Source organism: Colias croceus, chromosome 13, assembly GCF_905220415.1.
Source record: "Colias croceus chromosome 13, ilColCroc2.1".
Lineage (NCBI taxonomy): Eukaryota > Metazoa > Arthropoda > Insecta > Lepidoptera > Pieridae > Colias > Colias croceus.
The window spans coordinates 10,459,197-10,477,632 of record NC_059549.1 but is presented as its reverse complement, the minus strand read 5'-3'; the positions used below and the strand labels follow the sequence as shown (position 1 = coordinate 10,477,632).

The following is an 18,436-nucleotide window of genomic DNA, read 5'->3' as shown; positions in this document are numbered from 1 at the left end:
CAGATTGCAATATATAAAAAATCACACTTAAATAAGTCAAGGAAGTAGCGATGAACAATGTTTTTTACATTCTTGGTTACGACATTAGAGTAGGTAAAGTATAAAAAAATAATTTCGATTGCAATAGCCAAAGATGAAATATTTGCATCTAAATTGTTTCCATAGCAAGATCATGGTCAAAATGTGGTTCTTATCGAAATTATAAACAAAATAAACAATATGAAACACAATATAAAATAAATGTCAATCACCTCCGCATCACTAGGCACGTCGAACGCTTGTTGCACGTTCGCGAGCACGTGCGCTTGTTGTAATTTCTCCCACGAACCGTCCAACTGGAAATTTCATTCTTTCATTATGCCCCATTTCACCAATAACCCCTAAACAGTCTTCTAAGTAAGGGTTCCTTAGTTTAAGGGACCCTTCAAATCACTACCAAATCACTACAAAGATTTAGGTGACACTTATCAGTCGGTGAAAGCAAATTTTACGTTAGGTATCCCCTAAATTGACTAAGGTGACACTTAAATTTTACGGGTTGTTGGTGAAAACGGGCATTAGTCTCTTAACGAGAATGTGGATATTTTTTCATTTTAAATTGAAGCGTAGAACATAATATGAGCTACAAAATTATACCAAGCGTAAACAATAGCATGACTTGTTTCAAATAGTTGTATTTCTCTGAAGCATAGTTTTATTTTACAAGTACAGATGAAAATAAAATTTAATCACGATTGAAAACTGAGTCGGACATAAAAACCAACCATTTTTTTTTATTTTGCGTATGCTTGTATGCAGTATTATGCGCGTGTGTGAATTTGTGCACTTTATGATGAGTACATTGTGTGTGTGTGCATGATATAATATTGTATGCAAGATAATATGTGTGTGTGTGTATGTCTCACCTTAGGCTGGAACAGCGCGGGCGGTTGCGGCGCTGCAGGAGATAACGAACGTGTGAGCGCGTCTGTCTGCTGGATGTTGAATGCTATCTCTTGTTGGAGCATTTGCCGTTTCATCTGTAATAATGATAATTAAATGTCAAATTAGGTTTTAAATTACACTTTATCCTGCCCAATATATGTATTCTGTGATTTCTATTTCAATATTATTAAGCTGAAAGATTCCTTTTTTTTAATTGTTTGGAACAAAAATAATCTAATATATAAAAATCAATGCCACTTTTCGTTGTAATTCCATAACTCGAGAACGGCTGAACCGATTTCGATAATTCTTTTTTTATTATATTCCTTGAAGTACGAGGATGGTTCTTATGTAGAGAAAACGTTAATATGTACCACGGGCGAAGCCGGGGCGGACCGCTAGTATATAATAAAAATCAATGCCACTTTTCGTTGTAATTCCATAACTCGAGAACGGCTGAACCGATTTCGATAATTCTTTTTTTATTATATTCCTTGAAGTACGAGGATGGTTCTTATGTAGAGAAAACGTTAATATGTACCACGGGCGAAGCCGGGGCGGACCGCTAGTAATATATAATGAACAAAATCGTGATAATTCACAATCCTACTAATATTATAAATGCGAAAGTTTGTGAGGATGTGTGTGTGTGTGTGTTTGTTACTCTTTCACGCAAATACTACTGAACCGACTACAATGTATTTTAGCACACATGTAAAGGGTAACTTGGATTAACACATAGGATAGGCTTCATCCCCGAAATCCCACGGGAACGGGAACTATGCGGGTTTTTCTTTCAAAACGCGGGCGGAAAGCTAGTACAAAATTAAACATACAGACACCTTGCAACAGCAATGAAAGGAAAATAAACGGAAAGGAACTAACAATCAAGAAGCAGGATAGGATAGAGGTTATCTTTCAACCTAACTTCCAAAGCACCTAAAGTTCTCTATCTCGCTATAATATACCCATACTTGTATACTGTATACCTGTTCTGTCTCCATGCGCCACTTGGCCAGCTCCTTGAGTATCTCCTGCTTGTCGGCGAGCAGCTCGTCCGCGTACTTGCGCGTCTTCTCCAACTCTTGTTGCAGCGCGTTCTTCTCTTCTAGCGCGTGCATTCTCTCCTTGAGGTGGACTTGCAATCTGTGGATTTTAATTCAAATTTGTAAATGCTAATAAAATAACAAAATAAATCAGCTATGAAGTATGTTTTTTAAGTTTTATTGTTGACCACATAATATGCGTTAATAGATGCGCAGGTCGACCTTTGAAATGATTGATTTCAAGACTTTATCAAGGGCTACTATGGCTACAAATTTCTCGATTCATTATTCAACTAATAGGGTGTATTACAATTAGTGTAAGGTGACTATGTTGCTCTTACATTGTATGTACATTATAAACTGGATATTAAATTTATAAAATACAATTCGTATTATCCTGAAATTTGCACCTTATTCATATTAAACTAAAATCTACATTCCCTCAGCACGCAAAAAAAAATATCGATCACTTTTATCTTTTCTACCACAAATACCAACTCGCCAATAAAACCTACCTGTCATTAGACTCAGACAGCAGTTTGTCCACGGTCGCCGAGAGCCGTGTATTGTGTTCCTCATTCATCCTCAACCTTTGGTTCAGCCTCATCAGCTCAGCATTCTTCTCCTCCACGCTCGCTTCGAGCCTCTGGATGCGATCTTCGGCAGATCCATGTCGCTCTTGCGCCTGGAAAGATCGACAACTACTTTTGACACAATTGCAAATAATTAATTTAAATTTAAACACAAATTAGAAAAGTTTGGACATGTTTTGTGTAAACTCATTTTGTTTATTGTATTGCAGAATTCATAAAATTCGTCGAATTATGTCAAGTAACGTCACAGTGGATGCACCACATGTAAAAATGTAGCTTACTTTTGAAGGCGAAGCAAATGAAAGATTATAATGAAATTAAACGAACGGTCATACTATCACTTTTGGCATTGATATAAAGGCTGACTTTGCAACAGAAAATTAATTAGCGCATACATGATATATATAATCTTTGGGTCACACATTTTACAATGTCAAATACCCATAAGCTTTCGAACCCTGGAACTTGGTACCTTGATCTATCCTTGGTATCCTATACCTGCGTAAAAATAACCTACAGCAAAAACATTATTTTGTAATTATAAAAAAATCATTTACTAAAATATGACAATGATTACTACCTTCTCTATACCTCAACCCAACTACCTGATAACAAAAACACATAAAATGTTAGTAACACAGACCTAGCACCAAATTATTATCCTGTTCCCGATAAAACGACTCTACAGCAAAGCGCATGACGGATGGGAGTGAAACAAAACAACCTACAGTATTATAGTACTAAAAAGATGACCTTGTTATATGGACTTCATTTTGTAAGCCCCATTTCTATTTCTTCAAAACTTATTTCAGTTTGTGTTGATGTAGATTTCTGTTATATTTCTTGAATAGTTTAATGCTGTAATTTTTAAGATCTGTTAGGGGAATAAATATAGGCGTTGATTTTTGTCTTACTTAAAACTTTTACACTTAAAATGTTTTCCAACATAAAACTTATTATGAAATTATTTTAACAATTATCCAGAATTACCCACTTCAGATGTAATTATTGTAAATGCCCAATACTTCCTAAAATGTCGATTTATCTTTACTCTTAAGACCTATAACCCGCACCAATTCTACCCAAATCTTCCACTTTCCCCTATACAAAACGCGACCCTATCTCCATGTAACAAAGTCCACAATCCAAGGCCCAGCTCACCTGGCTGAGCGCCTCCATGCGAGCCTTGAGCTGCTCCTCCATCTCCGGCAGCGACGACATCTGTGCCAACTTCTGCGTCGACAGCTCCAGCTTCTCCTCGATCGCCGCGATCTTCTCTTCTTGCAGCTGCGGAATATTTACACGTAACGGCCACGGTAATGATATCTACAGTGTTCCTTCAGTACCATCCTTATTCCTTTTGTCTTATACCTACGCGCCTAGGATCTCAGTACGTATTCCATACGTGCTCGGTATTCAACAGGGCTGCGAATGTGCCACAGTGCCGAGCGGACGGTGCGATGACGTCATGTAGTTGTAATCACAAAACTATAGGTACACCAATATGTAGTTGTAGTTACAACGCTATAGGTACTTACTTATACGTCATATAGTTCTAGTTACCAAGCTATAGGTACTTATACGTCATGTAGTTGTAGTTACCAAGCTATTGGTACTTATACGTCATGTAGTTGTAGTTACCAAGCTATTGGTACTTATACGTCATGTAGTTGTAGTTACCAAGCTATTGGTACTTATACGTCATGTAGTTGTAGTTAGAGCTATAGGTACTTATACGTCATGTAGTTGTAGTTACCAAGCTATTGGTACTTATACGTCATGTAGTTGTAGTTAGAGCTATAGGTACTTATACGTCATGTAGTTGTAGTTACAACGCTATAGGCATTTATACGTCATGTAGTTGTAGTTTCAAAGCTATAGGTACTTATACGTCACGTAGTTGTAGTTACAACGCTATAGGTACTTATACGTCATGTAGTTGTAGTTACAGAGCTATAGGTACACCTTATACGTCATGTAATTGTAGTTACAAAACTACAGGTACTTAAACGTCATGTAGTTGTAGTGACAGAGCTATAGGTACACCTTATACGTCATGTAATTGTAGTTACAAAACTACAGGTACTTAAACGTCATGTAGTTGTAGTTACAACGCTATAGGTACTTACTTATACGTCATATAGTTCTAAATACCAAGCTATAGGTACTTATACGTCATATAGTTGTAGTTACGAAGCTATAGGTACTTATACGTCATATAGTTATAGATACCAAGCTATAGGTACTTATACGTCATATAGTTGTAGTTACGAAGCTATAGGTACTTATACGTCATATAGTTGTAGTTACGAAGCTATAGGTACTTATACGTCATATAGTTGTAGTTACGAAGCTATAGGTACTTATACGTCATGTAGTTGTAGTTACGAAGCTATAGGTACTTATACGTCATATAGTTGTAATTACAGAGCTATAGGTACACCTTATACGTCATGTAATTGTAGTTACAAAACTACAGGTACTTAAACGTCATGTAGTTGTAGTTACAACGCTATAGGTACTTACTTATACGTCATATAGTTGTAGTTACGAAGCTATAGGTACTTATACGTCATATAGTTGTAGTTACGAAGCTATAGGTACTTATACGTCATATAGTTGTAGTTTCAAAGCTATAAGTACTTATACGTCATGTAGTTGTAGTTACAGAGCTATAGGTACTTACTTATACGTCATATAGTTGTAGTTACGAAGCTATAGGTACTTATACGTCATATAGTTGTAGTTACGAAGCTATAGGTACTTATACGTCATATAGTTGTAGTTTCAAAGCTATAAGTACTTATACGTCATGTAGTTGTAGTTACAGAGCTATAGGTACTTATACGTCATGTAGTTGTAGTTACAAAGTTACAGGTATTTATTTCAAGGTCTCCACCGAGTCACAACACTGTAGATATGATGACCGTGTGATGGCGGTGGGTGTGCGACATGGGGAGCGCTATCGGTACCGGTGCATGCAATGTGCGAACGCGGGACTGGACTCTTGTTATACACATCGGACTTCAGAAGTTATTGTAAAGAAGTCAGAGCGACTTATTTATTAGACCTTTACATGTACAGAGTGTATTAATTTATACTGCATAATTTAAAACGTGTATATTAAAAACTTATTATAAAATTCTAATAAAACTCAGAAGCATGAAAAATTAATAGAATCTCTCTGTTTTTAAAAACATTTCAATTCAAAATAGTAGCGCAATTGACAAGAAATGAATATTATATTTGATCAAAGAAGAACAATATAAAGATCACACGAACACAAAAAAGAAAACTTCTAAAGCTCGATGTGCCACAACAGTCGGGAATTTAGTTGACTTTAGTTTAGAACTGACTTCATGGAGAGTTATTTGTTATTACAAATCTAAGGTTACACTTTATACTACAATCGGGTATACCACTGAAAACATATTAAAAATTGCGTCATAAACTCTAATATCTGATATCTTATCGTTACTAAAGAATTTTCCAGAAATATCTATTTATTTATAGAAAAAAAAATTTTTTGTAAAAATCGCAATTTAAAACACCCTCCATGGCATACCGTAGAAGTTAGAGACGTTATCAGTGCACCAATGATGGTTCCACAAAAATGTCAAACGAACAGCGACTCCACCCCGCTCACCTTGAGCTGCGCCTGCTTGTGCTGCAGCTCCTGCTCCAGCTTCTCGTTCAGATCGTGGAGTGAAGTGGACTCACGTTGCGCGTTCAGGTATCTCTTCTCGAGCGTTGCTATCCTTTCCTCCTAGAAAATATATGAATTTCAAGTAAAATTTGGATCTTTTGCTCAATATTAGTACTAATCTTCATATACACAGAATTGAAAATTGCATATCGATTAACATTATGTTGCAAATATATTTCAAACCTTCTTTATGCACAATAATCGACGTATAAACATCCTGAGCTTGAAAACATTTGGTGTCATTAAATGTGTCTTTAATTGAACTGAATAAGGTTGTAATTTATTTGGTGAACATTTACGACGAAAAATTTTTAGGTTGTAAAAATTAATGTTATTGGTTGGTTGTTTACATCTTAAGCAATAAACTTGATTTTGCTCCTTTTTGTTATTTTCGACTAGAATCATACAAACACATTAAGGACAGTTTCAGTTCGTTTTTCTAAAGCATTATCTACCTAGTTCTTTAACGATATAATTTCAAACGCTACTATACCTGATCCTCCTTCTGTGCGACGTTTTCCCTTAAATCCCTCTGCAGTTTCGCGCACTCCTCTTGCTTCTTCACCAACTCCTTCTCCCCTTTGCCCAGTCTCTCCTCCAGCTCTGTCACTTTGTTGTTCAGCTCTGCGACGCGCCGCTGCCACGAGCTTAATTCCGCTGACTGGAGGTGTTGGTTTTGTTTAGTATTTGTTAAGAGGAAGGTGGGAATACTAGGCTGCGTTTACTTTGGAAATTCCGGATTTTTATAAATTTTTTTTCATTAAGGTGGATGTTCCGACCGTCCCTCCATACATTTTTGATTACCTCTAAACACTTAACACAGACACTATTTCTTTAAAACTAATCATTTTATCACTTCTCTATAATGAAATGTGTGCGCGTTCGACCTTTTTAATCAATAATTTACAATATTTACTTAGAAAAACAACAGTAAAATACCGGAAAAATTTGACACTTCTACAGTAGTGTGCGTGACTTTTGCCAAGCGAAACACGACATAAAGCACGACATCTAGCGCATAGACTATATACTTATTACAGATCTAGCGCGTCAATGTCTAAACGAAAGGCGATGTTTAGACATAAGACGCGCTAGATGTCGTGCATTCGCGTTCGTTATCTTATACATAATGAGCATAATTCTAATAAATCAAAGTTCTGTGTAAAAATTGAGTAATTTCATTTCCAATCGTTCAAAGAAAATAACAATAAAATAAAATAAAACTAATGACCTTAGAAACTATGTTTTTTTTTGTAAACAATTTATTACTCATTATTGTTCGTCCGTCGTAGGTCTGTAAACTGTATTGTACACTGAAGGTAAATGGTACTGTAGGTACTTTAGTTCGGCGTCGTCGTCGGCTTGATATAAATTACATTCTTGATTTCATTGACACGCGCTATGATTTGCGCGCGGAATTTCTTGTGTTGTGAATTTATTTTTGTATGCTATGCATTTTAATTGATTCAAATTGCAATGTTTCTCTAGTATGCATTTGAGACTATATTGTAAATTGTAATAATTGATCGTGGGTATAGTAATTAATTATTCTAATAACGCAATTAGTAATATATGTATTTTCGGTGGGATTCAAAACAAAAAATTGGCCCGTGATTTTTATGAAATTTCACCACATTGCAAATCACATCAATCATAGTTCATACACATGTATGACGAAAGTGATTAGTATTGTGGCTAACATTGACTCATCAGTTCATCACTGAAACCAGTGATAAATCAGTACCTATATCATATTGTGTTTGAATATTTTTAAACAATGATATAAGTATACAATTATTATAAATCGGTAAACTATCAAAGTAATCACAAACTTGCAAACATTGGTAAAATGTCCAGTAGTTTATGAGCCTATTCATTACAATCAAACAAACAAACAAAGTTTTCCTCTTTATAATATTAGTGTAGACAAACACTATGAATACGATCACGAATGCAAATTCGGGGATTTTCTAATTATTGCTAAATAATAATTGAATTCGTTTTGAAATACTCTATAATTTTTAGTGTATAAATATTAAATAGACATTTATAATGTGGTGCTCATTTTTTTTGTACTGCTAACGCTATTGTAGGTACCTATTTTCGTTGTTTTATTTCAAGTGAACACGGCCATACAATTTTGTCACGAGCCGCCTATGATTGTAGGTACTTTTGTTAGGCTCCTTCGTCGTCCGCGTCGCGTCGGCTCGAAAGTTCTTGATTTCATTGTCACGCGCTATGATTTGCGCGCGGATTTTCTTGTGTTGTGAATTTATTTTTGTATTATTATTATTTTTTATTTTTTTTTTTATTTTATTGATTCAAATAAAATATTTCACTAGTATGCATTTGAGACTATATTGTATTATGTATAATTTATCGTAGGTATAGTTATTCTTATAACGCAGTTATATTTTCGGTGGGACAATTTGACCCGTGATTTTTCTGAAATATCACCACGTTGCAAATCACATCAATCATACACACGTATGACGAAAGTATAGTGGCTAACATTGACTCATCAGTTCATCACTGAAACCAGTGATAAATCAGTATATCATATTTTATTGTGTTTGAATATTTTTTAAACAACGATATATACAATATTATTATAAATCGGTAAACTACCAAAGTACTTCCGAATTTTCAGACAGACAAACAAGTAGTTTGAACACGCAGTTTTCTTATACTAGTAGCAAAAATCAAAACCATAATATTATGTTTACCTACTATATTTTACTAAAAGTCGAGTGCGTCGAAATCGTAAATAATAATATAATGTTTTTCACCTTCCTGGTTATTTTCCCATAGTAAATAGTGTTTTAGGTTTGTTGTTGTAGGTAGGAATAATAATAATTATTCTTACTTGTTGGTTATGAAATGTATATTGAAATAATTTACTTTTACAAATCATTAGTGATATTAGTTTTGAGTGAAAATGCTTGGATCAGCATAATATTATATGGTACTTCAAATACATGTTTTGATAAAAAAACAATAGTGTAATAAAATAAAACTGCGTTTTATTGTAATCAATGTTGACAGTTTTAAATTCCAAAATTATTGATCAATAAAATAGTTTACACCAACAAATATAACTTTTATTTTTATAACCATCGTTCATAATATAAACCGTAGCAGGTGGCGTTTTGAAGTTCTGTCTACTCATACAGAAAAATGGAAAACTTGTTTTTTTTGTAAACAATTTATTACTCATTATTGTTGTTTGGCTGTGTGTTTGGCAACTCGAAGCGTGGTCGTCCGTCGTAGGTACTTTTGTTCGGCGTCGCGTCGTCGCTAGTCCGCGTCGGCTTGATATAAAACATTCTTGATTTCATTGACACGCGCTATGATTTGCGCGCGGAATTTCTTGTGTTGTGAATTTATTTTTGTACGCTATGCATTTTAATTGAATCAAATTGCAATATTTCTCTAGTATGCATTTGAGACTATATTGTAATAATTGATCGTGGGTAGGTATAGTAATTAATTATTCTAATAACGCAATTATATTTTCGGTGGGATTCAAAACAAAAAATTGGCCCGTGATTTTTATGAAATTTCACCACATTGCAAATTATATATTATACAATTACAATTACAATTATTATAAATCGGTAAACTATCAAAGTAATCACAAACTTGCAAAATATGCTTTTCCGAATTTTCAGACAGACACACAATTTTATTAGTTTGTTTTAGCAAAGTAGGTACCTATACCTATACGCTTACGTCGCGCGTCGCGTCGCGTCGTCGAAAACGGTGCGCCCAGAAACAAACATACCTACCTAATTCAGTTACAATCCTTTTTTTGTTCCGTAATATATTGTATTCTAATACGATTTTTTTTATTCGTCGGCCAGTTCTACTAGGTATAAAAAGATAAAATTGAAATATAATTATTGTAGCGACAGCCATATGTTACTATGTTTTCGTAAATATGTTTTTCACCTTCCTGGTTATTTTCACATAATCTTATATATATATAAATGAATCGCAAAATGTGTTGGTAAGCGCATAACTCGAGAACGGCTGAACCGATTTCGATAATTCTTTTTTTATTATATTCCTTGAAGTACGAGGATGGTTCTTATGTAGAGAAAACGTAAACATGTACCACGGGCGAAGCCGGGGCGGACCGCTAGTCTAATATAAAAATGAATCGCAAAATGTGTTGGTAAGCGCATAACTCGAGAACGGCTGAACCGATTTCGATAATTCTTTTTTTATTATATTCCTTGAAGTACGAGGATGGTTCTTACTTCTTATGGAGAGAAAACGTAAACATGTACCACGGGCGAAGCCGGGGCGGACCGCTAGTAAATAATAAAATAATAAATAGTGTATTAGATTTGTTATTGTATCTTGTATACCTACGAATAATTATTCTTACGTCTTGTTGGGAAATGTTCAAATACCTACCTATTGAAATAATTTACTGTTACAAATCATTAGTGTTATTAGGTAGTTTTGAGTGAATAGGCATGGATCAGAAATTCAGAATATAATATGCTACTAACTACTCAAATACATACACGCCAAACTTGTTTTACATTCACGCCATCTAGAGTTCAATCTTTATCATTTTTGTATACGTCTGTGTGTGTAAACGACCCTGTATGCAATGACAGATGTTAAAACGCATGGTTTTACCGAATTGGGTGGATTTTAAGGCAATGATATGACATATTTAAATAAAATATAATATTCAGTAATCGCCATGACTATTCCTACGACCTTAATCTTTTCCAATTACGCAAAAACTCAAATAAACTAGAAATGTAGAATTCAGCGCCATCTAGCGGGACATTGGCTGGGAACAGATCGTAGCAATCACCTTAAGGATATGGATTATGCTGTAGTTAAAATAGATTTTTAAATCAAAATTTAAATGTCTAGGTGCTGTATATAGATAATTAGTATGGAATTATAATTGCAAATTAATGGCTTTTCGTAAATAAATTTTCATATATTTAATACAATAATTGAATTTTGCGTTTGAGTAAAAAAATCTCGTTTGTTTTCCTGAATTTATCAATTATAATTTCAGTAAGAGCAGCCTAGTGGTAAATACAATACACACATACAAATAATGTAAGCTAAAAACAATTACAAAGATGGGGCCTTAGCCAAACGGCAAAACGCCAAGGAATAGAATACGCTATCGATAGAAATTGACATAAGCGTATGATGTTTTGCATAAGGATTCGGTCACCCTACCAACGACAACGACGACTACGAACAAAATTTTCATCCAGTCGCAATTAAATAAAATTGCGCAAAACACAATTAAAAATGAAATTTAAGAATATCCTGTCGTATTGGTGTTTGGAAAAAAAATTTTTGAGATCAATGGATAAACAAACAGGTTTTTCATAGAAACGGTGGCTCCTAGAAAAAAATGTATTGAACCTTTTTTATAGATAATTAGATTATATACAATTTTAGTTCAGGTGATTGTATGATAAACTTACCGTCTCGGCGAAAATCGCAAAAAACCCTATTTCTTTTTATTAATTGACCTCGAATTTTTTTATTCCTGAGTACCAGAATGACGGGAGATTTTAATATTGATTTTGAACAAATTTCGGCAAGATTGGAACTTTGGTCGTGGTCGTCTGCGTCGTTGGTAGTGTGATCGAACCATTACCAAAATGTCATGAGCTTATGTCAATAATTAGCGTTAGCAGTTTCTATTCCATGGCGTTACGTACGTTTGTCTAAGGCCCCAGGTGACACGTGCATGCATTATGCGTTGTATATAAGACGATATAGGTCATTGGTGAGCGAATATATATGGCTGTGTATATAACTAGTGAACTAAATACAGTATATGTATGTTGTTACTGCTACAAACCAATGTGAATGTTATATATTTTATATGTATGTTGTTATACTTGGTGTCTTGATGATTATTACTTGCATGAGAATATTATTCTAAAGTTAAGCGTATGTAAGTATGACTTTTTAGTGTTTTTACGCAGTTTTTAGTAAACTAATAGCATATTTTATGACCCGCAGTGTCGACCATACATATTAGTTGCCGTAGCTGAAATCGGCAAGGAGTGATTATATTTTATGATGTAAAAACTATTAGACAGTCAAATTAGAGCTTAGAAGGTGTAGCGGGCAGGTGTATTACGTTAATTTGACTTGAAAACTAATTGAAACTTGAAAACGATTTTAAAAGGTACTAGCGGTCCGCCCCGGCTTCGCCCGTGGTACATATTAACGTTTTCTCTACATAAGAACCATCCTCGTACTTCAAGGAATATAATAAAAAAAGAATTATCGAAATCGGTTCAGCCGTTCTCGAGTTATGGAATTACAACGAAAAGTGGCATTGATTTTTATATATTAGAAGAAAGATTGTAATACAATTGAAACGGTTAAACGTCAGGCACTGTAACCGTCAAAACAGCCCATTTTCATCATTAAAATGATACAAAGCATCAGTGCTGGGGTTTTTTATGTATACACATATATGCTTATGATGTTAGTACATAAAGCAAGTAATGACCATACGGTAAAATGTAGGTGCCAGTGTATTTGTACATGTATATATTTATTTATAATATGATATTGCACGCCCTAGTGCTTTGACAGAAAACTTCCCACCGCACAATTCTTAAAAACCTTCCTGCAAACTCAAGAAGCTTTTCATCAAGTTAATTTTAATAATTTTTAGAATAATTTATTAAGTCTTTTACAATTTCATGAGAAAATTAAACAATACAGAATAATTATAAGGCAAATAACGTTCATAACACATTTTAATGAATTACAATTTTATTATTCATTGATGCATTTACTTTATCCTATACACAGTACACTTATACACTATACCTTGATGTTATTTGTTTTAGGCCTGGTTATTTTTTTCAACCTTTGGCTACATTTTCCATTTTTTACATCTCATATTAAAATTCAACTTGATTGATAAAGCATTAGGGCGTGTCCATGATATAGCAAGTATATTGTACGGCCAATATGATGCTGACCTGTTTAGCGATCGTGTTTTGTAGCTCAGTTAGTTTCTTGCCACTCTCCGACTCACCGTTAACACTACACTCCTGTGCCAACCACCAAAATAAAATGTTTTTACAGGCTCTTCGCGGAAAAATATAAATTCAACTCTATTCCTAAGAATATAAGGTTCAAATTTGTATTTAAAGTTGAAATTTGATAAACAAGATCATTAAATTGGAATTAAAGTTAGATGATAGTAAATTTTATATTTTTTGCGAAAGGCGTGCCAAAGACTAATCTAACATCGTAATAAATCATAAGATCAATGAAAGTCTAGTACTTCATCTAAAACTTAAAAAAAAACTATTCCAACATTATTTTCTATTGCTTACAAACAGCCATTTTTAGAAATAAAAGGAATCGTTTGCCAACGTCACTATTCATTAATATGGAATAGTTTATTTTGTAGAGTTTAAATCAGTTAAAAGACAAATACATAAGCACATTGATTGAAAACGAGAAACCAACACTTATAAAATCGTATCAGTTGTTTGACATCAAGGAAGATTGTTTTAATGAGAATAATTTTTTATTTTAACACAGACACATCTAAAAAAGATATAAAAGAACTCAATATAGAAGAATTTTACTTACCATGGGCTACGTAGTTAACGTTAGAAACGTGTTTTATAATTTTTGATAAATTCATCGTTAATAGTAAAATTCTCAAAATAGTTATTGACTTAGCGTCATATTGACACAAAACATCAAAAAAATAAATATTTCCTTTAGCCATCGTCAAAACTCCGAACAAACCACTTCCATTTTTTATAAATATTTTTTTGCCCTATACACTCATCTTACAAACTTCAAAACTACCCTCCCTTCTATATTTTCTAACCACATACATCTCTCCCCATAAAACATCTAAACTACCCACAAAACAATTTTTTCTCAAACTACCCACATGTACGACAACAAAACTAGTCACCTTAGCCTGTATCTGCTCGCCGTTCTGTTCGGGCGAGCCGGTGGACGCGGTGCCATTTTCTTTCGGCTTGTCGTCCTGCCCCGATGTTGTTTTGTATTGCTGCAACTTTTTAAATGGTATGTTATTATATTATGTAGCAGTTTGGTTAATAGAATAAAAAAAAAGATCGTGTGCACACGCGTCAGAAGTGTAAGGAACTTCTTTGGCAAGATCAAAGACACCTATGTGAAGTTGGCAACTAACTGAATAAAAATGAGTGTTTCTCAATTCTATACGATTGTACTAGGTTTGTACCGGATTGTACCGCTTTTTATTTTGTTTGTACCCCAAAGAGGTGGGGAGAAACATAGGGTCGTAGTTATATAGTTCGCTGCTAACTGAATAAAAATGAGTGTTTCTCAATTCTATTCGATTGTACTAGGTTTGTACCGGATTGTACCGCTTTTTATTTCGTTTGTACCCCAAAGAGGTGGGGAGAAACATAGGGTCGTAGTTATATAGTTCGCTGCTAACTGAATAAAAATGAGTGTATCTCAATTCTATTCGATTGTACTAGGTTTGTACCGGATTGTACCGCTTTTTATTTCGTTTGTACCCCAAAGAGGTGGGGAGAAACATAGGGTCGTAGTTATATAGTTCGCTGCTAACTGAATAAAAATGAGTGTTTCTCAATTCTATTCGATTGTACTAGGTTTGTACCAGAACGTACCGCTTTTTATTTCGTTTTTACCCCAAAGAGGTGGGGGGAAACATAGGGTCGTAGTTATATAGTTCGCTGCCGACCTAGAAATACAGATTTTTTTAAATGCTAACTCGAAGTGGTTGTGTGGTCGATGCTCAAAGCATTTCGTTTGTACCGGATTGTACCGTTATCAGAACCGAAAAAAAATATATTAAAAAACTAATATTCACGTTTATATAAATATACATGAAGATACTAAAGAAAATTCGACTAACTGAATAAAAATGAAAATTCGACTAACTGTGTAAAAATTTATTATGGCCATTTTCTCATTAGGTTAAGTACTTTCGATATCAGTTTAAAGTTTTTTGATATCTGTAATAGTTACAGAATAATCGCCTGTGCACACTTAACGATTACACCCTGTATATCTGTCAACTGTGGTTGTAATCTTGTGGAATTACGAAAGTTTCCCAAGAATACATTCGTAATCGGTGGTTTTCTCTATTGGAAGAAGGTATGGAAGGTTTGCCCAGCGGTACAAACGATGAGAAACGGAACACTTATCGTAATATTCAATTATCACGTAATATAGTCGAAGTAGGTCGAAAATGAATTGTGGAAGTGGTGCTCTTGAGTGCTCAATGATGATTCAAAAATATTATGTGAATCAGCAAAGAATTAGCGACAATGTTTTTTTACAGAACTATATAACTACGACCCTATGTTTCTCCCCACCTCTTTGGAGTACAAACGAAATAAAAAGCGGTACGTTCTGGTACAAACCTAGTACAATCGAATAGAATTGAGAAACACTCATTTTTATTCAGTTAGCAGCGAACTATATAACTACGACCCTATGTTTCTCCCCACCTCTTTGGGGTACAAACGAAATAAAAAGCGGTACATTCTGGTACAAACCTAGTACAATCGAATAGAATTGAGAAACACTCATTTTTATTCAGTTAGGCAAATTTTCTTTAGTTTCTTCATGTATATTTATATAAACGTGAATATTAGTTTTTTAATATATCTTTTTCGGTTCTGATAACGGCACAATCCGGTACAAACGATATGCTTTGAGTTAGCATTAAAAAAATGCTGTATTTCTAGGTCGGCAGCGAACTATATAACTACGACCCTATGTTTCCCCCCACCTCTTTGGAGTACAAACGAAATAAAAAGCGGTACGTTCTGGTACAAACCTAGTACAATCGAATAGAATTGAGAAACACTCATTTTTATTCAGTTAGCAGCGAACTATATAACTACGACCCTATGTTTCTCCCCACCTCTTTGGGGTACAAACGAAATAAAAAGCGGTACGTTCTGGTACAAACCTAGTACAATCGAATAGAATTGAGAAACACTCATTTTTATTCAGTTAGCAGCGAACTATATAACTACGACCCTATGTTTCTCCCCACCTCTTTGGGGTACAAACGAAATAAAAAGCGGTACGTTCTGGTACAAACCTAGTACAATCGAATAGAATTGAGAAACACTCATTTTTATTCAGTTAGTCGAATTTTCTTTAGTATCTTCATGTATATTTATATAAACGTGAATATTAGTTTTTTTATATATTTTTTTCGGTTCTGATAACGGTACAATCCGGTACAAACGAAATGCTTTGAGTTAGCATTAAAAAAATGCTGTATTTCTAGGTCGGCAGCAAACTATATAACTACGACCCTATGTTTCCCCCCACCTCTTTGGGGTACAAACGAAATAAAAAGCAGTACGTTCTGGTACAAACCTAGTACAATCGAATAGAATTGAGAAACACTCATTTTTATTCAGTTAGTCGAATTTTCTTTAGTATCTTCATAAATATTTATATGTATAAACGTGAATATTAGTTTTTTAATATATTTTTTTTTCGGTTCTGATAACGGTTCAATCCGGTACAAACGAAATGCTCTGAGTTAGCATTTAAAAAAATGCTGTATTTCTAGGTCGGCAGCGAACTATATAACTACGACCCTATGTTTCTCCCCACTTTTTTGGGGTACAAACGAAATAAAAAGCGGTACAATCCGATACAAACCTAGTACAATCATATAGAATTGAGAAACACTCATTTTTATTCAGTTAGTCGAATTTTTTTTAGTATCTTCATGTATATTTATATAAACGTGAATATTAGTTTTTTTATATATTTTTTTCGGTTCTGATAACGGTACAATCCGGTACAAACGAAATGCTTTGAGTTAGCATTTAAAAAAATGCTGTATTTCTAGGTCGGCAGCGAACTATATAACTACGACCCTATGTTTCTCCCCACCTCTTTGGGGTACAAACGAAATAAAAAGCGGTACAATCCGGTACAAACCTAGTACAATCGAATAGAATTGAGAAACACCCATTTTTATTCAGTTAGTCGAATTTTCTTTAGTATCTTCATGTATATTTATATAAACGTGAATATTAGTTTTTTTATATATTTTTTCGGTTCTGATAACGGTACAATCCGGTACAAACGAAATGCTTTGAGTTAGCATTAAAAAAATGCTGTATTTCTAGGTCGGCAGCAAACTATATAACTACGATCCTATGTTCCCCCCCACCTCTTTGGGGTACAAACGAAATAAAAAGCGGTACGTTCTGGTACAAACCTAGTACAATCGAATAGAATTGAGAAACACTCATTTTTATTCAGTTAGCAGCGAACTATATAACTACGACCCTATGTTTCTCCCCACCTCTTTGGGGTACAAACGAAATAAAAAGCGGTACAATCCGGTACAAACCTAGTACAATCGTATAGAATTGAGAAACACTCATTTTTATTCAGTTAGTTGCCAACTTCACATAGGTATCAAAGACCATAATCTTACGAAAATCGTTGGCTTACTCCTTTAAGTGACGGTATTGCTACGAAGCGATCTTCAAATTTTACTCTAAAAGCGCTTAGAAGTTTCACTTCATAATATTTTTTTGTAATAATTATCAGAAGAAGGATCATGTGAAGAGCAATTTGCGCCAGTAATTAAATAATTTAAGACATCTGAACGGCCCTGTAAAATTTATGCATTTTATAGTTCGCGTGAATACAGGGCAACGTCGCCCGGGTCAGAGTAGACCATAATTTAGTAAATGCGGTAAAGTTACTATGCGTTTATCAAAAGGCAGCGATATATAGAATATAAAGGCTTTAACAAATATAGTAGATATAAATACTAACTTCTTCTTTGGTTAACGCCAATTCTTCTTCCAACGCTGTGTTCCTCTCTAACGCCACTCGTAATCTCTCTCGTACCTGAAACATACATTTTAATCGTGTTAGTAATTAATTAGTATTGATAAAGGGTTTGTAATAGTTTTATATTTTTCCAAACAAACTCAGTAACATTGGAAATATTACAATCAAGTAAAATCACACCTATATCTTAACGCAAATAACTCGAAAATCTGAAAAAAAATACCTTTGCTTTGGCAAAAGAAACGTGAACTTTCGACTTTGATCAGCGAGAGTAGATTTCTCTTTTACGTTATTATCGAATATTGAATTTTAACGGAGCC

The 18,436-nt window shown here is 34.2% G+C and overlaps 1 protein-coding gene across 6 annotated transcripts in view; it reads right to left on the bottom strand.

Moving 5' to 3' along the window:
* The window catches only part of LOC123696662 (liprin-alpha-2), a 116,551-nt gene that overhangs the window by 16,232 nt on the left and 81,883 nt on the right, over window positions 1-18,436 (bottom strand). For 5 of the 6 annotated variants that reach the window (XM_045642999.1, XM_045643004.1, XM_045643002.1 and 2 more), the window contains exons 4-13: window positions 18,099-18,173; window positions 14,230-14,334; window positions 13,271-13,342; window positions 6,763-6,930; window positions 6,210-6,329; window positions 3,725-3,850; window positions 2,486-2,655; window positions 1,914-2,070; window positions 906-1,019; window positions 252-335 (exon numbers count right to left, since the gene is read on the bottom strand). In XM_045642999.1, coding sequence (XP_045498955.1) covers window positions 252-335; window positions 906-1,019; window positions 1,914-2,070; window positions 2,486-2,655; window positions 3,725-3,850; window positions 6,210-6,329; window positions 6,763-6,930; window positions 13,271-13,342; window positions 14,230-14,334; window positions 18,099-18,173 — 1,191 coding nt within the window. The remainder of the gene's footprint in view (window positions 1-251; window positions 336-905; window positions 1,020-1,913; window positions 2,071-2,485; window positions 2,656-3,724; window positions 3,851-6,209; window positions 6,330-6,762; window positions 6,931-13,270; window positions 13,343-14,229; window positions 14,335-18,098; window positions 18,174-18,436) is intronic. The other variant, XM_045643003.1, reaches the window with a different exon arrangement.